Source organism: Sapajus apella, unplaced genomic scaffold (assembly GCF_009761245.1).
Source record: "Sapajus apella isolate SASKATOON/1434 unplaced genomic scaffold, GSC_monkey_1.0 scaffold106, whole genome shotgun sequence".
Classification (NCBI taxonomy): domain Eukaryota; kingdom Metazoa; phylum Chordata; class Mammalia; order Primates; family Cebidae; genus Sapajus; species Sapajus apella.
Window position 1 is genome coordinate 2,157,584 of NW_022437046.1, and position 25,498 is coordinate 2,183,081.

At 55.3% G+C, this 25,498-nt stretch overlaps 1 protein-coding gene across 10 annotated transcripts; it reads left to right on the top strand.

The window, feature by feature from the left end:
• The first annotated feature begins 438 nt into the window (after positions 1-438).
• Positions 439-17,606, top strand: P2RY2 (purinergic receptor P2Y2). 10 transcript variants are annotated; one of them, XM_032258987.1, is made up of 4 exons: positions 439-588; positions 8,123-8,293; positions 9,702-9,890; positions 15,823-17,606. In XM_032258987.1, exon 4 carries the CDS (start codon positions 15,827-15,829, stop codon positions 16,958-16,960), a length of 1,134 nt encoding a protein of 377 aa, XP_032114878.1. In that variant the 5' UTR covers positions 439-588; positions 8,123-8,293; positions 9,702-9,890; positions 15,823-15,826; the 3' UTR covers positions 16,961-17,606. The 10 variants fall into 10 exon arrangements, 9 of the variants coding, with proteins under 9 accessions (XP_032114878.1, XP_032114877.1, XP_032114886.1 ...); XR_004262926.1 differs by lacking the exon at positions 15,823-17,606 and adding an exon at positions 15,690-15,816 and having other exon boundaries at positions 442-598; XM_032258986.1 differs by having other exon boundaries at positions 447-598.
• The last annotated feature ends 7,892 nt before the right edge of the window (positions 17,607-25,498 follow it).

Here is a 25,498-nt window from a genome sequence, read left to right on the forward strand (position 1 = left end):
CCCAGGATAATGGGGAGAGGCACCACCTGCCTCCACTTTCAAGCAAGGGAGGTGTGTCCTCAGCCTGGGGTTCGGAGCAGATCTCTAGGAGCAGGTCCTTTTCTGGACAGCCGGGCTGGGGCAGGGGCGGGACAGGAGTGGGGTGGCGCGGCGGCTGGGCGCAAAGGTCCCACAGTGGGCCACGCAAGCGCCTGGCGGACATGGCAAAACTTTGGCGTCCCTGAAAACCTCTCCTTACTCTCTCCCTTCTGGTGTGAGGGAGCCGGGCGGCCTCCTTCTGGCCTGGCAGTGGGACCGTCGCCGCCCGCCCCTCGCGGTGCAGCACCGGTACGGACGCGCCGACTAATGCGGCCGTGTCGCTGGGTGGCGTCCCCGAGCGAGTGGCGAGGTGTCTACCCGGGCGGGTTGGGGGCGGTGCCAGGGTCGGTCAAAAGTCCGCCCCGCCCCCTGCCTGGCCCGGCTGGGGAACTGGGCCGGGAGGGGGCGGCGGGGCTCCCAGGCACGTGGGTCTCTGCGGCGGCGGCTGGACGCGGGCACTGGCACCCGGGAGCGGCGGCGACTGCACCCCGGGCAGAGGAGCGCAGCGCAGTGAGGAGAGGTGGGGCGTCTGGAGGGAACAGGGCGCAGGGAGAGGTCGGCGGGAGAGGCCCCGGGACAAGTGGGCCAGACTGGCGCAGGTGCTGACTGGGCGCGGGGCAGAGGAGAGCGCTGTGGAGCCGCTGTCGCCCCGGCCACCGTCGCGAGCCGGAGTGCAGCGCATAGCTGGACGGCTTGAGCATGCCTGTGGGTCGGTAGTTGAACTTTGTCTCCACGGGAGCGTCGGTCTCGATAATTTCGGACCGGCGCCTGGTAGTGAGGAGAATGTGCGCGCCCGCGTATTGGGGAAGTCTGCGTGCTAGCGGGTGTGTGAGCCCCTGGGGCGACCGGCCTAGCCTGCGGAACTTGTCTGTGTGTGCTCAGATGTGAGCGCCCCCGTGGCGTGGGGTGGTGGGCGGTGCCCAGAGACACGAACCCCTGGAGACCCCCTGTCCCTGTCCTGCCCCCAGGGTCACTCTGGGTGGCCGCCTGCCATGGTAAGGTTGAGGGGCAGTTGCAGGGAGTGGGCAGGGGAGGAGGGAGTGACGAGGCAGGACAGTTAAGCCTCTGTCCCGGGACTTTTAATCTGGCAAATGGTGCGGTAGGAAGGGTCAGTCAGGAGACAGGCGATGCCCCACCTCCCAACGCCCACCTCCCAACGCGAGGGCTGCCGGTGGCCCTCTTGGGGTCCTCCAGGAGTGCAGCCCAAGGGCCAGGGACTGCTGGGAACCCGGTCTGCCTGCTCGGGACCTGTGGGGTCCACTGCGCTGTTCCTCTCAGCATGGCATCCCCAGGTTCCTGGGCCCACAGCCTGATCTACCTGGTTTGTTTTGGATCTAAGCTGAAGTAATGATGAGCTTTTGAGGATCTGGGTGGAGCCCCAGGCAAGTTTATTACCTGTGGGGTGAAGTGGGAGGAAGAAGATTCTCTGAGCAGGCAGGTCCGCAGGAGAGCTCTGGAGACTCAGAGATCTATGTTCCAATCCTGTCTTGGCCACTATGTGGCCTGGACAACACATCCTTTCTCTGAACCTCAGTGGCCTCCTCTGTAAGAAGGGACTAATGATATGGAATTTGAGGGCTGTTGAGGAGCTGAGTTGGTCTTGCTCAGCACCACTGTCCCCCCTGGGCAGGCTCACAGCTTGGGGATGGGAAGCTAGTCCCTGGAGGGAGCCTCCCAAAACCAGAATCCCAACTGTGTCCCTCCCTAGGGCACAAGACTTCTACAGGACCAAGCCTGAACCCTGTAGCTTGGGATTTAAGGCCTCTGATAACTGGGGCCTACCAATCTTTCCAGCCACCTCTCCCACCTGAGTCTTCACCTTGCAGTAGCTGCCTGTAGTCTCTCATTTCTTGCCCCTAGCCTACTGCATATTCTATACTCCCTGCCTGATAAGCCCTCCTACTCCTTCCTCAACTGGAGAACTACCCAGACTTGGGACCCAGCTCAGATGTCCCCTCCTCTGGCAAGCCTCCCTTGATCCCCCCCAGCTGCATTGGAGCCTCTTCTAGGCCCCTAGAGTCCTGGTGCTGACAGCCCTGGTCCCACCTGGACTGTCATGCTCTATGTGTGCCTCCTCCTTTCCTCTTTGCAGGTCTAGGGGCTCCTGGAGGGCAGAAACTGGATTTGACTCATTTCTGTGTTGCCAGCACCCTGCACAGGGCTGAGCTGAACTGAGGGAACAGCAGGTTTCTAACCCCAGCTTCTCCAGTAAAGGCTTGGCCGCAGAGGTGCTCCATGCCACTACAAAGAAGGGCAAACCAGAATCTGGTTATCAAAGTGGGTGGCACAGGTTGCCAGAACAGTGTGATCTGGGACACCATAGGACCCAGAGTGCCCAGGCTAAAGACCTAGATTTTATCCTGAAGGCAATAGGGAGCCATGAAAATTTATGAGCAGAGGAGATTCACAGTCAGAGTTGCATTTCAGAAAGAGCTCTCTGGCTGCAGGATGGAGAATGGATCAAGAAGGGCCAAGGGCAGGAGGTCAGGGCGTGTGTGACGTTGACACTAAAACCATCCCAGGGGTTGTTTAAACTCTAATTGAGCCCTTGCCCCTTGGCCAGACACTTTTCCCTGAGCCTTCAGATGCTCCTGCTGGGGGATTTGGGGACCTGCAATTGATCTCGTCCCAGCTCTGCTCCCAGCTTGTTGGATGACCAGTTCCTGCCCTGCCAGGCTCTTAAAAAAGGCCAGAACATGTAAGATCCTGCATGGGAGAGTATGTGTGTGGGGAGGCCCTGGCACAAAAGGCTTGTCATCTTTTCTCCTCTTCTTCCTACCTTGGGCTGTCTTGGAGTCTGGTCAGAGGGGTTGGGGATCACTGTGGGCAACCCTCAGAAGTGGCTACACTGTGGAGCAAGGCTGTGGCTTTTCTGTTCCTATCTCTCTCCTGCCCAGGTTACATGGGGCTCTAAGGCTGTGGATCCCCCCAAGGACCAGCTAAGAAGGTATGAGGATATCACTAGGGCCTCATGAGTGACCCCATGAAAGCTTTGACTTAGTGGCTAAAGTCTTTAGAGAGGCCATTGTCCCTCTCTAGGTGTCAGTTCTGTCATCTGTAAATTGAGAATGGTGATCCTTGCTTCAAGTGCAAAGTTGCTATGAGGATTCTTAAGCTACTGATAGAAGAGCTTTATAAGCCTTAAAGTGCAGTGCATGGAGGAGGAGTGTGATACTCATAGACTTAAATCCACTTTGAAGATTATAAGAGAACACAGGTGCAATAGCAAAGGATTGTGCTCATTATTGAAATTTAATTATTGAATGCCTTCCTGCCCCACCACCTCTGCAGAGACGGCTTAACCAGTAACAATTTACGACAATCTTTTGTCCTCCCACAGCCCTGTGAGCCCAATTGTGTTTCCATTTCGCAGATCAGGAAATAGAGGCCTGGATTGTGTCTTGTCACCAGGCTGAGGGGAAATCTGGGGCTCCTGTCCACCTGGCGGCTTAGCCCTCCCCATCTGAGACAGAAGCCCTGTCGGGGTCCTGGTCTTCTGGCTCCCAGGTCGAGGGGAGTTTGAATTCTGCCCTGGGATCATGCATTTGGGGTTTTCTTGTGGCCAGATTACCCAACTGCTGATAAGATAATGCCAGCTGAGACCTGCCCACAGGGCCAGAGAAGCCTTGTTGATCTGATGAGGGAAGTGGGGGTTGCCCCTCATGTCTTCTGCCCAAACTGCCTCTCCCCAAAGCGCTTTCCATAGGCCTGCCTGGTGTACCCTCTGAGCCACACCTTTCTCTTGGGTGCTCTTAGGTGGTCAGGCCTGGCCTCTCCTTATACTGGGCCCTGATGGGAGGAGGCTGGCTGTGTGGGCCACTCTGACCTCTGTACTCATCCAGAGGCCAGTCGCAGGACTAGGCTAGGCGGTCCCTGCTTTCTCTCTTTGTACCCATCACCCAGCACAGGTTGGGCTCAGAGCAGGTGCCAGTGGGTATCTGGGAAATGAGTGGCCAGGTGGGAGTAGCCACGCAGCAGAAGGGGAGGCTTTGCTCCATGGAGAGCCACACTTGGTTCTGGAGCGGTGGAGTTCTTTCACCCTTGTTACCCCATCTCCTAGGCCTGAGTCTTTCCTGGTCCAAGATGAGTAGCGGGAGTGTCTGCTAGGAGGGCGAGCAGCCTGGGCCCTGCGGAACAACTCCTTGGCCCTCTACTCTGGTACCTTGTCACTGTCAGCATAGCTCCTGGGTGAGAGGCCTGGGTGCTGGAGCAAGGGAAGAGGGCTTCCCTCAGGCTTCTGGGACCCACGTGGCCTCTCCCTCCCCAGGTCTGAGGAGAGCCTCTGAGTGTGGGCGTGGCCTCCTGGTGAGTGCCCAGCCACCCAGCCCTGGCTTGTAGGAGAGGGACTCTTGCTGTGGCTGGACACTTGCAGGAAATCCAGGGCCAAGGGACCTGCTCCTCTCACAGCACCACCGTATGTGTCGTCTCCTCCTTGGTCTCTCTCCCTCCAGACTCCCTGTCCCATCTACCTTCCATATGGCGCCATCTTTGTAAAGGTCAACTCTGACCACATCCTTCCCCTCTTAAGCCTTCCATGGCTCCTCATTGTCCTCAGAATAGTGGCCAAGCTCTTCGGCCTGGCATTTGAGCCTTTTCATGTGAATTCTTCATTCCCCCCACCACAATCCATGCCACCTCACCCTCCACAGCAACCACGGAAGACCTGCTGGCCTTTTCCCAGCAGGTCACACTTTCATCCACCAAGTCTTTGCTCATGCCTCTTCTGCCTTCACAGCCTGCCTCCCTCTTTGTCTATCTAACAAACTCCTAATTATCTATCGGGTTCCAGCTCTTATGACCCGTCCTCTGCAGAAGCACTCCCTGACCACCTCCCCAGGCCAGGTAGGAGTTGCTGTTCGCTCCATGGCCCCTGGGCTTGCCTTGGTTGTGGTTTATTCACCCAAGTGGATTTGGTCCCTGTTTATATCTCTTTCCCCAATCAGACTGGGTACTCCTCAAGGGCCCAGCAGAGTGTGATGTGAGGCCGGGTGTGGCTGGGTGCACCAGAGCACTGGCAAGTGTTTGCTGGGACTTTGTGGTTGCTGGGAATGTGATTTAAGATTGCATTACTCTTGTGGCTCTTAGAATCTCAAAACCAAAGGTTATCAGGAGCAACGAGTGATAGAATTGAAGAAACACTGAGCCTTCACACGCGGAGCCAGAGCCCCTCGGAATTAGACTGTGAGAATCAGTGAACTCAGAATCCTGGAGGCACCTGGAGTGAGGCCATCTCAGAATCACAGACTTGCACGGTTCCTGATCAATGCTTTCATCCCCCTTTCCATCTTGGGTTCTCCATCCACCTTCTTTCCTCCCAAGCTGGACCCTTCCTGCTCCTCCTCAAATCTCATTATAGCTCCCTCCCAGGGACAATGCCTGACTGGTCTGACCATGACCTCTGTCCCTCTGCTGGGGACACCTAGGAGGGCCTCCTTGGCGAGCAGTGTTGTGGGCTCCTGAATTTCAGTGTCTTCCTTCCTGTTGTGACAGGCAGATGCAGCCTCCACCTCAGGACAGTTTATGATTTATTAGTGCCATGGTGCACCCACCTGCCCCCTTGTCTGATTCCCCATGAGCTGTCCTGTGCAGCGGCGATTCTCCCCATCTGAGCAGTGAAGAAACTGAGGCTCCAAGAGGGGGGCTGACTTCACCAAGACTGCACAGCATGGGTGGTTCCAAGTTAGAGCCTGAACCCAGGGTTCTTGCCTCTTGAATCTGGAGGCATTTGGCTGTGACAGGTTGGGGTGGTGGTCCAGGACACTGTGGTTTAAGCCTGCTTAATTTAGTAGCATGGCTCTGTAGCCCTGTTCTGGGCTGTGCTTGGTTGTAGGTGAGATGGGTGGTTTGGGGTTCTGCTCTGGGTTGGGGGTGAGGTTGTCAAACCCACACTGATAGTAATTAGAACACCAGACCTTGAGTAAGGCCCTTCCGCTTTAGATCTTTCTGATCTGTAAGCCTGGCTGATCTGAGACTCACCTACTCAGATGCTGCTCTGAGCTCGGCCTTGGTGAGTGGCATCCACAGCCAGGATCTTGGGGGGTCCCCGAGAGAGCACCTGGGAGGGGGTACAGAGCCCAAGGGCCTCATGAAGAGAAAGCCTCACACCACAAAGGCACCAGCTGATAGCATCTGAGGTTACCCAACAGCCATTTCCACTCCCCGGTGCTCCCGGTGCAGAAGCGTGGCAGGCCAGGCAGGGGGCCTGCTGGCCTTGGGCCCTTGAAGGACATTTGGGAGGAGTCGGGGGTGACTTCTAAGCTCCTCAGCCTGTGCACTCCAGCCTTGCCCTCTTCACTCCCCTCAAGCCACCAGGGTGATGAGCAGTTCCTCACACGTGTCATGTCCTCTCTTGTTCATCCTCACTCTGCTCCTCCTCCCTCTCCACCACCTGAGTCCTACTCATCTTCCCAAATGCAGGTCAGGTGCTCTCTCCTCCAGGAAGCCTTCCCTCATCACCCCTCCATTCTTGTGAGGCGCCTCCTTGGCTTCCTCCAGGCCTGATCACCTGTGTTACCTGCCTGTTTCCAAGTGTGCCTCCCCTGACTTTGAGATCTAACCCAACTCATAGTCCCCAGGTGCCCTGCTCAACTATGGGCATAGATGTGACAACCTTTGTGAAGGGTGAGTGAGTGAGAAAGTGTGGTAGGTATCTGGCTTCTGCTGGGGAATCCCTGGTCTGGCTTCCCCCTTCAGTGTGGGAAACCTGATCTGTGACTATTCTGGTTGTGGCCTTCCTATAGCCCCTGCCCGTAATTCCTGTGAGGCCTCCTGCCTTTCATGTCTTCCTGAGATACCCCCACCCTCCCTACCTTCTTTACCTGCTGAAATATTCTCTCTTACTATTTCATAAAATGAGTCTAAATCATCTTACTAGCTCAACAACCCTCTGAGGCAGGTACTGTCCTGTTATCAAGAGCAAATTGAGATCTGGGTTTTGGAGTTAAGAGATTTGTCCAGGTCTTACCACTGGGAAGAGCAGAACTGGGATTTCCCACCTGCCTAGTGCCCTCTCTTGCCCCCTCGATGTATTTCTGGGACCAGGTCCTCTGTTTCCCCTCACAGCACCCCATCTCCGGCAGAGACAGGCAGCAGGGGTCTCCACACAGTGGTGACAGGACATTCTCCCCTACCAGGCTAGATGGGGTCTGCCACCAGGCAGAGAGGCACATTCCAGAGCCACTCAACTGGAGGAGCTGGAATGTTGTCCAACTGCCCTGGAAATTCCGCAGCGGCCTGGGAGCTGCCCAGCTCCTCCTCCTGATTTGGGCCACACTAGCCTAGAACCATAGAGAGAAGACCCAGATTGGAGTAGGGACAGAGCCAGGTCAGGGGGCTAGAGGTCCTGAGGTCCAAAGCATGCTAGGCTTGGCTTTGCCCTTGACTCACTGGTGCCCTTGGGTAAGACCTTGAGCTACCCCTTTCTGGCTTTAGTTTTTCTACCTGTGAGATGGGTACAATAGCCACCATGACCTCCTCACACTAAGTAAGTACTGGGAAGAATAAATCCTGGGCCCTGCCAATTGGGCACTCCTATGGCAGAAAACTGAGCAGATAGGCAGAGCTGTGGGTCCAAAAAGGGATGGTTGGGGAGCTGCCTGGGGAGAGGGCCTGGGCCTTGCAGGGTGGGAGGTAGTGGTCAGGAGCACAACCAGACAGTCCAGAGCTGCTATGCCGTTTGCTAGCTTTGTGACCTGGGAGAGGTTATTTAGCCTCTCTGAGTCTCTCGGGATTCAATGAAAAGAGGTATATGAAACCACCTAACACAGAACTTGGCACAGGGACAGCATGAAACTCTTGTGGTGATATAGGTGTTAGATGATCAGGTAGGCCGTCCCTGAGTGACCATAGGACCACGGGACTGCTTTTGTTGTGCCTGAGACAGAAAGATGAGGGCAGAGGCAAAGAGGGTGGGTTTTCTGGAGGGGTGGCAGGTACCAGATCAGCCAGGGCCTGAGTGCCAGGCTGAGGAGCCGAGATATTCGCCTGAGGGCACTAGGGAGCCAGGGACGTGACTCAACAAAATATGGTCGGATTTGTCTTTTAGGAAACCACATGACTGCAGTGTGAAAGCTGAACAGACCTGGCAGGGGTGGAGGCTCGGAGGACAGTGAGGAGGCTGGTGCTGTGGGCTGTGGGAGCACGGGCCTCAGGCTGCAGCGCAGGGACCGTGTGGTGCATGTCCAAGGAACTTCACTGGTTGAACTGATAGGACTTGGTGAGTGGTGGGCTTCCAGTGGGGTGGGGATGTTGTCCAGGCTGTATCAGAGGTTTGAAATCTGGAAAGATGGTGCAGGCCCTTCTCAGAAATGAGTACCACTTGGAGAAAGTGATATTCTCCACTTCAGCCTATTGAGTCAAGGCATTTTCTAAGGAGGAGGAGACAGGAAGTACACCTGGGCCTAGCGGGTGAAAAGGTTGACGCCCCCTCACCTTGTCACAGCCTCTAGAGTAGATCAGTGGGGAGCTACCAGCCCACCAGCCATGCCAGTCTGAGATCACCGGGCAAGGTGCACTCAGGAAGCAGTGGTCCAGTGGCATTTCCCATGACCTGTCCCCAAGCTATTCCTGCAGCGCCCCCATCTCCTCTTCCACATCCCCCCATCCTTGGGGACCTGGCCTTAGCTGTCACAGGCCCACTCCTCCATCCTAGGGAAACGAAGATGCAAAAAGAAAAGCTCAGGAGGGTTATGTTCTATTCCTCCTGTGAGATTCTGAGGTGCTGGCGGATGGTGGACCTGCCCACACAGAGGGTCACCTCCACCAGGCAACCGTCCCCTCCTTGAAACCCTGTGCTTGATGTGTGCAGGGGCTCCCAGGTGAGACAAAAACCAGGGCCAGAATTTGGGAGGGCTGGGCTCTAGACTTGGCTCTGTCCCTGACTTACTGTGAGGCTTGCGCCTCAGTTTCCTCCTCTATGAAACAGGATTTGGCACAGGAGATTTCCGAATGCTGTTTCAGGCCCTGACGGTCTAGACTGCGTCTGTGTGTGTGTGTGTGTGTGTGTGTGTGTGTGTGTGTGTGTGTGCACGCATGTGTACATCCGTGTGTGTCCACTGCACGTACACCTGAGTGCGACTCTGCATGCCTCTGCATATCTTGGTGTGTCTGTGCCAGTGTGTGATCAGGTGTGGCATATGTGTGTTTATAACACCTATGGAGGAACGCTTAGAGGTAGGAATGGGGAGCAGGGGGTCTCTAGAGACCTTGCTTGAGCAAAAGTGTGTTGGCAGAAATACACTAGAATGCACACTGGACAAAGAGGGTGTTGACTTTTCCTGCTTTGGGGCCAAAGCACAGAACCAGGACCTCGGAAAGAGACCCTGGAGGCTTGGAGGCTTGGCTCAGCTGTGCAGGACACTGGGGAGACCTTCCCCAGGCAGGACCACCCCTCTGTGAAAGGGGAGCCCAGGGAAGGAGGCTGTGAATAACCAATCCCTGGAACACATGAGCTGGGGTTTGGGTGTTTGAGCTGAGAAGGCACTCAGACCAGGACAAACACCAGGCCACCTCTCTGCCTCCTTCTGGTCAAAGTTACCACAGAGGAGGCAGCCCTATGGGGGATTGTCCTGGCTGGGTTTTCATGACCCTGAGCCTGAGCTTTCTCCACCTCCCTGTGTCTGCAGGAGCCTCTTGGGGCAGCAGCACGGCCTGCCCAGAAAAATGTTGGAGGCTGGGCGTGGCCCCAGGCCTGGGGACCTGTTTTTCCTGTTTCCTGCAGAGTTCCCTGCAGCCCGGTCCAGGCGTGTGCATTCATGAGTGAGGAATCCGAGCAGGTGCTGAGCATCCTGACCTGGAGAGCAAGGGCTGGTCAGGTACGGATGTGTGTGGGTGGGTGCCCCGGCCGGGAGGTGAGGGCAGGTGCGTGTGCCGTTGTGCCTATGTCTGCCCGGAACTGGCTTAGATCAAGGGATCCGAAGGCAGGTGCCGTGCCCTGCTCCCTCATCCCAGGCTGTGATAAATTTAGGCTTTGAAGCCAGACAGCCCTGGGTGTCAAGCCTAATTTTTCCAATGCCTGGCAGTGTGATCTTGAACAAATAGCTTAACCTTTATGGGAGTATCTACCAAGGAGTGGGGTGGGGGATGAAGATGCTGTGTGAAAGCTGCTCAGCCCAAGTCTGGCCCCTATAAAGCAAGGTGGGTGGAGAATCCTGATCAGACTGACCCAGGTCCTGAGGTAGGTAGAAACCTGTGGCAGGCCTCAGACAGCCGACCTATCTCCAGAATACTCATGTCCAATCCCACTGGCACTTCCCTGACCTGTCCAGGGAAGGGCAGAGTCTCCTGGGCTCCTGTGGCAGTTGAAGGAGACATAAGCAGGTCCCAGGTGGGCCAGGACCTCTAGAGGGGCTGGGTTGTCCCCTGGATATGCAGGGTCAGCAGCTAAGAAATCTTTAAGCATTCTTGTCCTTGAGAGGCCCTCAGAGGAGCAAGTAATTTGGTCAAGGTTATACCAGTGGTGATGGGCTGCAATTCCCATTCAGGTCTATCCCACAGTGGAAGGGGCTGCAGGAGGGAGGTAGTGAAGTCCCTGTTTACAGGAGTGTGCAGAGGCTGCAGAAGGGCTTGTGTCTGTGTGCGCCTCCTCTGGGTCCCCATAGCCTCTTGTGCTTGCTTCATTCATTCATTCATCCATTCATTCTCTCATTCCTGTAATACCTCCTGTGGTCGGGCCTCCTGCTGGATGATAGGGACAGAGAAAAGCATCAGATGGACCCAGCCCTCAAGGAGCACCTGAAATGTGTTGGGATAGAGGATGGAAGGACAAATTACCAACCGGCTAAGAAACGTTCCCAGAGATGATGGAGAGAGAGCTTCAGAGATGAGAAGATCCTTTGGGATGATGGAGTGCAGTGTGGGTGGGTCCTGGGAAGGCTTTCCAGTGAGAAAGAACAGCATGAACACAGGCAGAGGCGCCTGGAAGGGCCCTTACAAGGCTCTGGTCTCCCCTCCAGACTAGGAGGTCCTTGGGACAGGACCAGCCACTGGGACGCAGAGGGGTCGGTGAGCATTGGACAGTCAGGTGGAGCCGTCTCTAGACCCAGGGGCACCAGGGTAAGGAGAAGCAGAGGGGAGACTTAAGGGAGAGGGCTGGGGACTTGGCTGTCCCTCTAAGGCAGGGGCTGGGGCTAGGAAAGATGTACTCACACGTTGGTGAGCCAGCCTGCAGAGCAAGAGGGCTGGCCGGGTGAGTCTGGCCTGGGGCCATGGTGATGGAGTCCCCAGCTGGCCTGGGAGGGTGGGGGCCAGGATGTCTTAAAACAGGTGGAAGGGGCAGCTCCCTCAGTTCAAGGGAGACAGGGAAGTCTCCACCCCTCTTCTGAGTGTCAGAGATTCCACCGTTAGGGATTAGCAGGAAACTCTTCATGCGGGGTGATGAGATGGTGACTATGGAGGGAAGTCAGGCCTCAGCACTGGGGCAGCCGCAGAGCAGTGGCGTGGAGGGGAGACTGGGCGTTTGTGTCTCAATTATGGAGGAAGGCCCCTCCCTGTCCAAGAGGGGTAGAAAATCTCCCGGGGACATTTAGGGGCTGCAGTTCTCAAGGCTGGGGGATTTGATTAGGGTCTGAGACTTCTGAGGGAAGGAAATGCCTGACGTCACCCGGTGTTTTGTGGCCAAGCTAGACTCAAACCTCAGCTTACTGATCCCCAGGCAGGGACTCTGTCCCAGGAGGGAATGTGGTCCCTCCATAGCTCCTCAGTCTCACACGGGGGCCTCTCCTCGCTACTCCTGCAGCTTCTGTGAGCAAGCGACTCTCAGCTGCCCTTCCAAAGCTCCGGACCTGATGGACCCAGCCTGTGCCCATCCTCACACTTGCCATGACTGACACCAAATTCCTCCTCTCCCACCACTCTGGAACAGCCTCCAGAGCCTGCCTCCCAGACATCTCCGAGGCCTCTTCTCTCACAGGGTCTGGGGCCTGCCCCAGCTTCGGTCTCGGTGTCACTCCCCTGGCCCACCACACTCACCTCTACAGCCCCCAGTCGGGACCTCCAGTCCCACCTCCACTGTGGCCTAAGGTTTCTGAAAAAGGCCACTGCTAGCTGAACCTTGGCACTTATACCACCACCATGTGCCTACTGTGTGCAGCCTCTACTCCAGATATTTTACACAGAACACTGGACCCTCACAGCAGTCCTATAGTGGAGATTCTAGTAATTGTCCCATTTTACAGCTGAGGAAACAGAGGCAGTCTGGCTCCAGTGCTTAGGTTCTTAGTCACTGAGTTCTCTGCACTGAAGGATAAAGAGCCGTGAGTTCAACAGGTGGAGATGAGGGCCATGAATGAACTCAGGTAGAAGGAGCAGCGGGAACTAGGGCTGGGAGGGAAGAGTGTTGGGCACATTCAGGAAACTGCAGGTCACAGGGGTTGGGGCGGGTGAGGTTGGCAGAGGCTCAGTTATGAAAACCTCAGGTACCAGACTTGAGTGCTAGGCTTTCTCCTGAGAGAGGGCAGGAGCCCCAGGAGGGTTCCAAGTAGGAGAATACTTTCTTTGACAAAGGCCACTCTGGTTTTTGGGGGGGGGGGGGGGCGGGGGCTGGAGGAGGGAGGCCAATGCAGTGGTTCCAGCAACAAGAGGTAGAGCCTGGCACTAGGCTGGCAGCAGGAACTGCCCTGACTCTGGGTAAGACGAGTCTCAGCCACTTGACCCTGCTAGAGCCCCAGCTCCACCTGTCCCTTCTTAACTTGGCACCACATAAGCTTCTCCCAGCCTCCTCCCCCTGGGGAGCCATCCGTTTCCATGGCAGGGGGAACAAGGGTGCAGGCCCCCTTCCTTGTGAGTGCACATTTGCTGACAATAGGAGACAGAGAAGATCTGGGAGTCTTGGTGAAAGAAGGGAAACTGGCGGGGCACCGTGGCTCACGCCTATAATCCCAACACTTTGGGAGGCTGAAGTGGTCAGATCACTTGAGTCCAGGAGTTCAAGACCAGCCTGGGCAACATGGCAAAACCCCATCTTTACTATAAAATACAAAAAAATTAGCTAGGTGTGGTGGCACACACCTATAATCCCAGCTACTTGGGAGGCTGAGACTCGAGAATTGCTTGAACTCAGGAGACAGAGGTTGCAGTGCCTGAGATCACGCCACTGCACTCCAACCTGGGTGATGGAGTGAGAATCTGCCTCAAAAAGAAAAAAATAAGGAAGGAAATCAAAGGACCTCTACACTTGCCCCCTAGCACCCCTAATCTCAACCTCATGGGCTTTGAACTGCCGCTGGGAAGCCAAGCCTGGAAGGGAAGCCTGGGTCTACGAGAGTGGATGTCACGGGCCCTGCAGAGTCCCCGAGTCCCTCAGGACTCCAGGATCTAAAATTAGGGGAATTAGGCCATAATCCTGTAATCCCGCTACTTTGGGAGAACGAGGTGGGCAGATCACTTGAGGTCAGAAGTTCAAGATCAACCTGGCCAACATGGTGAAATCCCATCTCTACTAAAAATACAAAAATTAGCTGGGCATGGTAGCATGTGCCTGGAATCACTTGAACCTGGGAGGTGGAGGTTGCGGCAAGCTGAGATCACACCACTGCACTCCAGCCTCGGTGACAGAGTGACTCTGTCTAAAAATAAATAAATAAAATGAAGGGAATTATATGGCCCCAGATTCTCAGGATGAGGAGGACTCACACTTCATTTGCCCTTTCCATCCTCCCAGACACACCTCCACACAGGCAAAAGCCCTTCTGTAGCCTCTGCTAGAGAGCCACTTGCATAATCCCACAAACAGCGAGTTCACTACCTCCCTCCTAGAGCCACTTCCAGGGGCTGGACCTGGACAGGAATTGCAGCCCATCCCCAGTGGCATAAACTTGACCAAATAATTTACGTGACCTGTGTCTTAGCCTCTTGATTGGAGAGCTGGGGATGGTGACCTGGCTCATAGAACACATTGTAAGGATAAAGTAAAGTAACTTTCTTTTTTTTCCTGAGACAGAGTCTTGCTGTGTTGCTCAGGCTGGAGTACAGTGGTGCAATTTTGGCTCGCTTCAACCTCTACCTCCTGGGCCCAAGGTGATCCTCCCACCTCAATCTCCCTAGTACCTGGGACTACAGGCACCTGCCACCACACCCGGCTAATTTGTGTGTGTGTATTTTTAGTAGAGATGAGGTTTCTCCATGTTGGCCAGGCTGGTCTTGAACTTCTGGCCTCAAGTGATCCACCCACCTCGGCCTCCCAAAGTGCTGGGATTACAGGTGTGAGCCACCGCGGCTGGCCTAAGTGAATAACTTTTAGAAAGCACACATAGTAGTAGGGTTGGAAAAACGTTAGCTCCCCCTGCCTCTTCACACTGCTAGAAAGTGCTTCTTTGGGTTTTTCTGAAACTTGCCCATCCAGGACTCCTGCTATGATTTCTAGCCTGCCCCTTGGGACGTTTTGCCTTGCAGGCTGGGCTGTCTTTCCCTTGCCTCCCAGCTGTGAGAGAGCTCTTAACTGGTCACCTGGGTAGGTGTGAGGAGGAGAGGGAGGGGAACAAGCTGTCTGTTGGACAGTCAGTCCCCATGGGTGTGTTATAGGCTCAGTGGAGACAAGGTGCAGGGGACATCACAATAGTAATGTGCAGAGAGAAACCGGGTGGGCATGGAAGAAGCTGCATTTGCCACACAAATGATCCCTTGGTCCCCTATCCCCATCTCCACCCCAGATTTCCCTGTATTCTTCAGGGGGGTTACTTCAGGGGCATTCCCTGGTGGCCTCACAGGCTCGGGGGAGGACTGCTGTTGATAGATATAAAAAGTGCCAGAATAGAGGAAGCTGTAAAAAGTGAATGGATAACTGAAGAGGGAGACCCTTGGAAATACTTCCTCCAATACCGGAACCCTAAGCGTGGGCCCAGAGCCTCCCAAGAGTAGGAAGATGAGCTGCATAGAACTTTGTAATGCCCCACAGGAGGCTGTGCGATGCCTTCTGGCCAGGAATGTCCCTGCGGGCAAGTGGGCATTTGGTGTGACGCAGGGCCAGCCAGCCTCAAAGGCCTCTTTCCATGAACTCAAAATTACATGCTCTGGCACTCTCAGATCCTCAGATTCTAGAGCTCAGAATCCTAGATCTAGAACTCTGATCCTGAGGTTCTAGAGAGGGGTAAGAAAACTTTTTTTCCCCCAGAAATGGGGTCTTGCTATATCACCCAGGCTGGAGTGCAGTGGTGTGATCACAGCTCACTGCAGCCTCAACCTCCTGGGCTCAAATGATCCTCCTGCCTTAGCCTGCAGGTAGCTGGGACTACCGGTGCATGCCAGCATGCCTGGCTAATTTTTTAAAAAAAATCTGTAGAGATGGGGTCTCACGTTGTTGCCTGAACTGGGCTTGAACACCTGGCTCCTGCCTTGGCCTCTCGAGTAGCTGGGATTATAGGCATGAGCCACCACACACAGGTTGAGCTAACTTTTTTTGAAGGTCAGATAGTGAGTATTTTAGACTTCACATGCCATATGGTCTTTATCACAACTACTCAACTCTTTATAAACAGATGGGTATGCTTGTGTTCCAATAAAGCTGCATTTACAAAAGCAGACTGGAACTGGCCTTTGGACTATAGTTTGTCTGCCTCTGTTCTCAAGTTTGACAATTGTGTGATCCTAATATTCATGGATCTCATGCATTCTCGAAGTTTCAGAGCTTGGAGGTTCTGGGCCCAGATCCAAGTCAAATGGCAACAAAAGTCCTGGACAGATGGCTGTGTTGGGTCCCCTAGGGGCGCTCCGGCCAGAACCCTGATGTCCCCACTCCTCCCTTCCCCTCAGGGCGATGGCAGCAGACCTGGACCCCTGGAATGGCACCATCAATGGCACCTGGGATGGGGATGAGCTGGGCTACCGGTGCCGCTTCAACGAGGACTTCAAGTACGTGCTGCTGCCTGTGTCCTACGGCGTGGTGTGCGTGCTTGGGCTGTGTCTGAACGCCGTGGCACTCTACATCTTCTTGTGCCGCCTCAAGACCTGGAATGCCTCCACTACCTATATGTTCCACCTGGCTGTGTCTGATGCACTGTATGCGGCCTCCCTGCCGCTGCTGGTCTATTACTACGCCCGCGGCGACCACTGGCCCTTCAGCTCCGTGCTCTGCAAGCTGGTGCGCTTCCTCTTCTACACCAACCTTTACTGCAGCATCCTCTTCCTCACCTGCATCAGCGTGCACCGGTGCCTGGGAGTCTTACGCCCTCTGCGCTCCCTTCGCTGGGGCCGGGCCCACTATGCTCGCCGGGTGGCTGCGGGTGTGTGGGTGTTGGTGCTGGCTTGCCAGGCCCCCGTGCTCTACTTTGTCACCACCAGCGCTCGCGGAGGCCGTGTGACCTGCCACGACACCTCGGCGCCCGAGCTCTTCAGCCGCTTCGTGGCCTACAGCTCAGTCATGCTGGGCCTGCTCTTCGCAGTGCCCTTTGCCGTCATCCTTGTCTGTTACGTGCTCATGGCTCGGCGGCTGCTAAAGCCAGCCTACGGGACCACGGGCGGCCTGCCTCGGGCCAAGCGCAAGTCCGTGCGCACCATTGCCGTGGTACTGGCTGTCTTCGCCCTCTGCTTCCTGCCCTTCCACGTCACCCGCACCCTCTACTACTCCTTCCGCTCGCTGGACCTCAGCTGCCACACACTCAATGCCATCAACATGGCCTACAAGGTCACCCGGCCACTAGCCAGTGCCAACAGTTGCCTTGACCCCGTGCTCTACTTCCTGGCTGGGCAGAGGCTCGTCCGTTTTGCCCGAGATACCAAACCACCCACTGGCCCCAGCCCCGCCACCCCGGCTCGCCGCAGGCTGGGCCTGCGCAGATCCGACAGAACTGACATGCAGAGGATAGAAGATGTGTTGGGCAGCAGTGAGGACTCAAGGCGGACAGAGTCCACGCCGGCTGGTAGCGAGAACACTAAGGACATTCGGCTGTAGGACCGGAACACTTCCGGCCTGCGCAGGTTTATATTGAGAAGATGTAGGGGACCAGGAATTGTGCAGAGGGCACGGTCTCCCCAGATATGGACCATCAGTGACTCATGCTGGATGACCAAGGAAGCCATGACCCCATGCGCTGTCATTTGGCAGGGGATCAGGATATTCTCCAGAGTCAGCTCTTCCCATAAGCCCTAGTCATTATTTGTGTGTATGAGTTGGGGTAATTAAGTTTCAAGAAAGGTGAGAGTTGAAAGTCAGTGACACTCCTGGCCTGACTCCCACACAAATAGCTGGCTGTACTGCCAAGGTACCTAGGTAGGAGTTCAGTCTAATCAAGTCCAATGGAGAAACAGGCCCCGAGAGGAAGGTGGCTTACCAAGGTCACATACCAGTCTGGAGCTGAGCTACCTGGGGTGGGGGCCAAGTCACAGGTTGGCCAGAAAGCCCTGGTAAATAGTGAGGGCTGAGCTCGCACAGTGGTCTGGAATGAACTGGGTGTCACGGTGGACTCAGCTCTGAGGAGTACCCCCAGCCCAAGAGATGAACATCTGGGGACTAATGTCATAGACCCATCTGGAGGCTCCCATGGGCTGGGAGCCAGTGTGAGGCTGTAACTTATACTAAAGGTTGTGTTGCCTGCTGAGCTGTGCCCTATTGTGTGGTTGGGGGATGAGGATATGGTGGGGAAGCTTTCACCAGCCACAAAAGGGTCCTTTCTCCAACCCAATCCCTCCTGCCACCTGCTTTCTCACTAGCTGTCTCAGGAGTAGTCTCTTATCAGGGATCCTCTCTCCAGACCCCAGGTCATCCCCCACATTTTTTTTTGAGGTGGAGTCCTGCTCTGTTGCCCAGGCTGGAGTGCAGTGGTGCTATCTCAGCTCACTGCAACCTCCACCTCCCCAGTTCAAGCGATTCTCCTGCCTTAGCCTCCCAAGTAGCTGGGACTACAGGTGTGTGCCACCATGCCTGGCTAATTTTTTTGTATTTTTAGTAGAAATGGGGTTTCACCATGTTAGCCAGGTTGGTCTCAATCTCCTGACCTCGTGATCCACGTGCCTTGGCCTCCCAAAGTACTGGGATTACAGGCGTGAGCCACCATGCCCAGCCCCAGTCATCCCCCACTTTAAAGCCAGTTGACTTCTGTGTCTGACTCTGTGCCAAGTGCAGAGAAGAGTCAGGTGCAGTCCGAGACCTTGAGATCTCCCAGTTTAGGTGATGGCCAGTCATGTGCTGATAAATGTGAAATCATTTAACTGTAGCTCCGATTTAACTGGGAACCCCTTCTTTGTAGAACTGCCCATTTCCATGGTGTGAAAACTCTTATCATGGCCAAATTCAAACTGTAAACATGATATCAACTTCCTTGTAAAATTTCTGATAATTTAACAATTGGTTCTTGCAAGCAGGTACAAGTCACTCTAGCACATCATTGGATAATGCTGAGTGGCTGGGGCTGTGAGCCCGGGATCAGGGAAGGGCTCCTGGAGTGGGGAGACTCCTGAGTTGTAGCTTCTGAGAAAAGCAGCTTACCAGAACACCCACATACAGGATGCATCCCAGGCAAGACATGGGGCAAGAGGGCAGGGTGTGCAGGAGCCATAAGCAGTCTGGACAGCTGGCTCCAGGCTGAAGGTACGGTTGGAGCTAGGTCACAAGGAGGCCAAGTCAGGGCTCCCTCCTTGCCCTGACCCTAAGGCTTCCTTTGCATTGGGAGTAAGTATGAAAGAGACTCAGTTCACCTCCGGTCCATCCTCTGCCTTCTGGGAAAATCCACATACGTGGCAGGATGGTGCTCAGGCTGTATCAGGACTTAGTGTTGGGGAGACGGGTCTCATCTATGATAGGTTCTGGGTCTAGCCAGGACCGCTCTGGGCTGATGTGTGAAGCTCGCCTGGACAGGGCCCAGCCCTAACCTTTGAACAGGGATAGGGCAAAGCTGACAGGCCTCACTCTTGATCTCAAGGACAGGGACCCACTCCTCTCCCTCTGGGAGAGCCCTCGCCCTGTGGGCCCACTCTGCCTGCCTCTGACCTTTCCATCCTTCCCACTCCCCTTTGTGAAAGGCAGGCATCCCCAGACGTTGCTGTGTTTGGAGCCTGACTCCACAGTGCCCTCATGTGACAGAGACCCATCACAGACCATGACCCAAATGATTACTCTGTACTGTGCCATGTGGGTGACCTACACAGAATAGTGTGAGATAGTCACCTCTCACATTCTAGGTTCTATACTTCTGTTAATGTAACCGACGTCCTTCTGAGCGGTTTTTTTTTTTTTTTTTTTTTTGAAACGAAGTCTTGTTCTGTTGTTCAGGCTCCAGGTTGGAAGTGCAGTGGCACCATCTTGGCTCACTGCAACCCTCTGCCTCCCAGGTTCAAGCGATTCTCCTAGCGCTGGCTCAGCCTCCCAAGTAGCTGGGATTACAGGCATGTGCCACCATGCCCAGCTAATTTTTGTATTTGTAATATAGATGGGTTTTCACCATGTTGGCCAAGATGGTCTCAAACCACTGACCTCAAGTGATCCACCTGCCTCAGCCTCCCAAAGTGCTAGGATTACAGGTGTGAGCTGCCGCACCCAGCCCTTCTGAGCTTTCTTAGTGACTGCCTCTTACAAACCATCCTTGAGCCTTTCCTGCAGGCCCAAGCCACTCCCTTTTCTACCAACTGCTGTTCAAGCTGAACCCCATCCCAGTTTATAGGGATCCCCTCCCCAGGTGAGATGCTTTGCTGGCTGAGAGTGTGAATGCTGAGCTCTGACCCTCTCAGCCCTGCTTAGATCTGGAGGCAGGATTGTATCTCATGATTTTGGGGGCCCTTGAGTGTGCATGTGTGGTTGGGGTAGGCTAGGACTTCCCCAAGCCCAAGTTCCCTGGTCCCCATTCTTCTCATGTCCTGCCCACCTACCCTCCTGCATCTGCCCAAACCAGACCCCATGGTGGATGGAGACAACACCATTGCCTAGAGCCAGGAAGCTCTCCTTTAACCACTGCCTGCAGATTTCTAAGGACATAGGACCTGGGACATAGGACCATAAGGACACAGGAGAGGCTTATTTGCCATCTAATCCTGTGGCAGGTGCAGGTCGGGGTGAATACTGGAGACCCTGGGCAAACCAGGGACAGGCACAAGGCCCCACCTCTGGAACCCCATTGGACTGCCTGGCCCCTTGGTATGCACGGCCAGCCTTACTGCTCAGTGCCCAGGCCACTCACCTTGGGGGTGAGGTTCCTGCCCTGATGCCTCATGCTATTTTCAGCCCAAGTCAGACTAGCATTTTCCATTCCTGGCCCCAGACCATTGTCCAGCAGTGACGTGGGGGGAACCTGCCTGCCCTCAAAATATCTTCTCTTACCCTCCAGGCCTCCCTGCCCCCTCTACACCTCCCTAACCTGACATCACTTCCTGGGCTGTTGACTCATGAAGGCCACTGTGAAAGGGCACGTGAGTCGTCCAGCCACCCGGCTGACACTAGGGATTATCCAGCCCAGCTGGAGACTCAAGGCCAGAGACGGGTGGGGCTGAGCTCAAGGTCATTCAACAGGTCAGCGTGGCGCCTGGATGTAAGCCAGTGCCTTGGTGGCGATTCTGCTGTCACTCACATTGCCCAGCTCTTCCTGCCCAGGGTGACTGTGATGAGGCCATAGAGCTGAGGCCAGGGACAGGGCAGAGATGGGAGGAAGGGGAGGGTGGAGAGTTGAGTGTTGGGGAGTAAATGTTGGCTGATGCGCCTGCAGCAACTGTTCTTGATGAACTGCATGACATCAGGGCAGGGTCCCTGGCGCACAGGAGTCTCTGCCCTGACTGGCAGGTGTCCCGGGACCCAGGAGGGAGGGGGTCACCCCAGGGGACATTTCCACTTTCACCCCAAAAGGTTAGAAGAGGCCCTAAACAACATGTTATCCACACAGGGCTGCTCCAGTTCAAGCCACCAAAACTACCTCTCTGCCACCCTTGTCATTGCAGATTTGGGCTGCTGTGCTTAGAATCAGGCACATGGGGGAGGGAAGTTGTGTATTGATTGACTCATGTCCCGTGCACCCTGTGGGACCCTCCCATCTATGTTATATGGTAGATGCTTCACAGCAACCCTGGGAAGTAGATGTTATGATCCCATTTAGCAGATGAGGAAACAGGAGAAGGTGTGAGAAGTGAGGACTTGCTTCGAGTTATCCAGGCCACCAGGGCGAGTCAGAGTGAGTCCAGGCCACCTGATGGCCAGAGTCATGCCTTTCTAGTGCCCCACCACGCTCACAACCCTGCATGGCAGGAGGATCTATAAGTGGCCCCTGGCATGATTCAAGATGACAGAGGTGGTGTAGCAAGGATGTGAGGACACAAATGCTCTGCCCAGACCACCTCAGTGTCCCTGTTGTCCCCACTTTCCCGGCTGGGGCCCCTTGGGCAAATTACCTAATCCTGTAGTACCTCAGTTTTCCCATTTCTAAAATGAGATGCTACCTTCCACACAGGGCACTGAGGGGCTTCCCTACGTTATTAGCGTGAAGTCCTCCTCACAGTGCCCAGTGTGTGGTCAGCATTTATGTGGCTGGCACTGGGCCAGGGCTACAGAGGCCAAGCAGCTGGGCCCTGCCCTCACAGAGTTGACATCACTTAGTATGTAACCACATTGGGCTACATGTTTTGAAGGAGAGGGTGGTGTGCCTGGTCAGTGAGCAACAGTGGGCCATACGTCTCCAGGGAACGCCCGTGGGGTGTGGAAGGAGGGAAGCAGGTCTGTCCTGGGGGAATGTGTGGGAGCACTTCTGCCCTGCATGGCAGTGGGTAGATTTCAGGACCATGGGCCTGTGCTGTTTACAGATCCTTGCCCATGTGCCCAGCTATGGGAGGGCAGCATGGAGAGGAGGAAGAGGAGCCTCCTAATAGCAAGCTTCAGGGCCTTGCCCCTTCAGGCTAGAGAGCTCCCACCCTCCCACGCAGCAGGGTAGCCATTACTCCCTGACTGGGGTGTCCACCATGGCACTCTGCAGCCACCCCTTACTTTTCTAAGAGCCCAGAGATCCAGGAGGAGAGGACTGGCCTGGAGCTGGGCCAGGGCAGGCAGCAAATGGGCAGCTTTTGCTGTGTGACCTGAGGCCACCTGCCTGCCTTCTCTGGGCTGCACTCTAGGGCCTGGAGACCTGTTCCACTGTTCCGGTTTCCCCACCTCAGCAAAGGCATCAGCTGCCTGCATCCTCATCTAAGGCACAACCAGCAGCCTCTCCCCCGGCCGTTTCCAAGACCCTCCAGGCCCTCAGTTCTTAGGACTAGGGTGGAGACAGCGTTTCTCCCCAGCATCCACTGACCAGAGAAGTGAAGTGACTCCACTGCCGCCACACAGTGCGACATCGGGAGCTCCTGCCTCCTGCAAGGTGGAGGGTTGGGCTTGGCCAGGAGTGACCAGGCCACAGGGTGAGGGGTGTGCTTGTGCGGGTAAGAACTGAGCCTGAGTCAAACTCATCCTCCTCTGCCCTGATGCACTGTGCAACTTGGGGGAGTAGCTACCTCTCTCTGGGCCTCACTTTCCCCATCTTTGATAGATTGGCTCTGCCCAGCTGCTCCTCCTCCCATAGGGGATTCCTGGGCTTGCCTCTGTCTTGGCTCCAGCTCAGGTGTCCAGTCTCAGCCCTGTCTCAGCCAGGAACAATGGACCAGGCAGGGCCAGTCACCCCCTGTCCCTGGGGGCTCCACCCATGGCCCTGGGCTATTTTCAGCCCTTGCAGATGGAGTCAGAAAAGGATTTTCCACTCTCAGCACAATGACTATCCTGGACCATTGTCCAGGAGTGACGTGGGGGACCCGCCTGCCCCAAAATATCTCCTGCCCCTAGTCTCCAAGCCTCTCTGCCCTGCTCCTCGCCTCCCTGCCCTGCTCCTCCCCTCCCCATCCTGAGGTCATTTCCTGGGGCTGTTAACTCCTGAAGGCCATTGTGAAACAGCATGTGAGACCCCTGGGAGACACAACCAGTTGGAATCAGTTTTCCCTCCTGGCAGGGACCCCAGGGATTGCTTGGCTGCTCAGTGGGACTGGTGGCCGAGGGAGGCTGTGCCTCACCCAGAGTCACACAGCAGTCAGGGTGGAGCCTAGAGATAAGCCCAGGGCTCTTCGGCTGCTCCCACTGCCTCAGCCAAGTTCATTAGCTCCAGTCTGTGCCTCCCGGAACTGAGAACTCACCACTGAACTTCCCGGGATGGGCGCCGGGGAAGCAGCTGAATGGTGTGGGTGGAGAGGTGCATGCAGCTCAGGTTCTGACCTTGGAGTGAGTTCAGTGCAGGGGCCTGACCTTAAACCCTGTTCTCCCCATTGAGTCCCATTTTTACCAAACGCGGCTATTAGGGATTGAACGTGTGTGTCTCCCACCCCGCAAATCCATATGTTGAAATCCCAACTCCCAAGGTGATGATATTAGAAGGTGTGGCCTTTGGGAGGTAACCAGGTCCTGAGGGTGCAGCCCTCATGAATGGGTTTAGTGCCCTTACAGAAGGGACCCCAGAGAGCTCCTCACCCTTTTTCTGTCACATGAGGATATAATGAGAAGTTGGCAGTCTGCCACCTGGAAGAGGTCCCTATCAGATCTCAACCATGCTGGCACCCCGATCTCAGACTTCCAGTCTCCAGAATGGTGAGAAATTAAATGATTGTTGTTTCTAAGCCACCCAGTCTATGGCATTTTGTTATAGCAGTCCAAACTGAGTGTGACTGAACTCAAGGTGACTGGGGCAAGGTGGGGGGACACAGGGCAGCTGAGGCAGGAGCAGGGTTCTGGCCCAGTTCAGCCATTGCCAGCTCTGGGACTGCAAACTCAGTTTCTTCATCTGGAAAATTGAACTGATAATACCAATACCTCTTTTCCCGGTTTGCTAGACAGCAACAATGCAGTGAGGCACAAACATGCAACTGTTTGATCTTACTCCCACCCATGCTCCCTGCTCAATGATGGGTGATTTTCCTTTCCCATTCAGAAACATTTGGCAACCTCCAAACTTTTGAGTCCCTTTTGGATAACAAAGTCAGGATTAAAATTTCCATCCCCTGCTTAATTGAACGCTCACTTGTCCTTTTCCCCTCTGCTGTGAGGACCGTCCTTACTCTGCTTCTGGGTCCCTCTCTCCTCTAGGTGTTGGGACAGGGTGGGGAGGAAAGGGACCAGTGTGTCTTTCCTGGTGCTGCTACAGCCCTCTCTTGCTGATCTTGCTTCCTGGGCTGCCAGTGCCCCCTGCACAGAACCCACTAAACATCAGTCCACACCTTTGTAAAAATAGTCTCTCCGCTAAACTATCCCAGAGTCACCTGATTGGAGGGTGTAACGTCTTTCCTGCTGGGACTCTGACTGATGCCCCAGTCTCCCTGAGTGATTTTCCTAGCGCACCCTGCTGGGGGTGTGAAAGCCTGTCCCCGTTCCACCCCACGTTCCACACTTGGCTGAGATCTCACAGCTGCAAAGATGTCTTTTGAGTCCATGGAACCCCAGGTTCAGCGTGTAGAGTGAGGGTGGAGGGCGTAGACAGCTGGGTAAGGAAGCCTGAGAAGGTGTCTTACCCCAGTTGTTTCCAGGTTTTTTTAGAAAGCAGGCTGTTTTACCCCACGTGTCCTCAGCTTTCTGTCCTGGAACCAAATTCCAAAGCAGTAGCCACATGAAAAGTCCCCTTCTCTCCGGCGTGGAATTAAACTGTCAGATCTGCTTCTGTGACCAAAGCAATTGTAAAATGTGGGGGAGGAAATTAAAAGCCTGCTGCCTTAGTCCACCGTGTGTGCTGTCTCTGTGTGTGTGCACGTGTGTTTGTGTGTGTGTTGATTGATCACATCTGTTCAAGGGAGGATGGTGAGGGGTGAGGGGCAGTCCTGGCAGGTACCAAGTGGACACTTGGAGACAGAAGGGCTGCAGGTGGGCATCCAGGCGAAGGGGCAACGAGGGCTGCCAGGAGTCAGACTAAACCCCAGAGGTGGAAGCAGAATGGCAGGAAGAGATGGGAATGAAGAGAGGGTCCAGCTGCCCTCTGTGGCGCCGCCTCTCCTTCCCTCCTTCCTACTTTTCCTCTCTTTCCCTCCCCACTGCCCATCACACTTTCCTTTTGCCCGCTGTCCCCAGATTCCTTGGGAGCAAAGGGATGGGGACATGGACAGCCCACTCTGTGCTCTGCCCTGGCTGTTTAGTCTGCGGAGGGCCCCAGGTTGGTTGGTGCTGCACTGCTTCCCCCTGGTGGCCAGAACTGGCAGCAAGAAACGGGGGCTGGGTTCCAGACCTTTGCCTATGGGGTGTTAAGAAAATGGTCTGACTGTGGCCAGGCTGTTGAGGGTGAGGGTCCTGGGGGAGGGCTGACAAATGAAACAGAGAACGCAATTTGCAAACAGTGACTTGCCAACATACCCTGACCTGCCAACAAGGTGACAGTGCCTGACCCAAACCATGATGTCTGTCTCCTGCACCCCCAGCCAGGAGTAGAGATAATTCCCTGCCAAGCAATACCTTTTCTTATGGAAGATCACTCTCCACAGGGCCCTGGGCCTCCCCAGCTCAGCCTCAGGGACATAGCAC

Bases quoted from the DNA above. Each gene is read 5' to 3' on its own strand.
- P2RY2 (XM_032258987.1), top strand. From the start codon at position 15,827: ATGGCAGCAGACCTGGACCCCTGGAATGGCACCATCAATGGCACCTGG.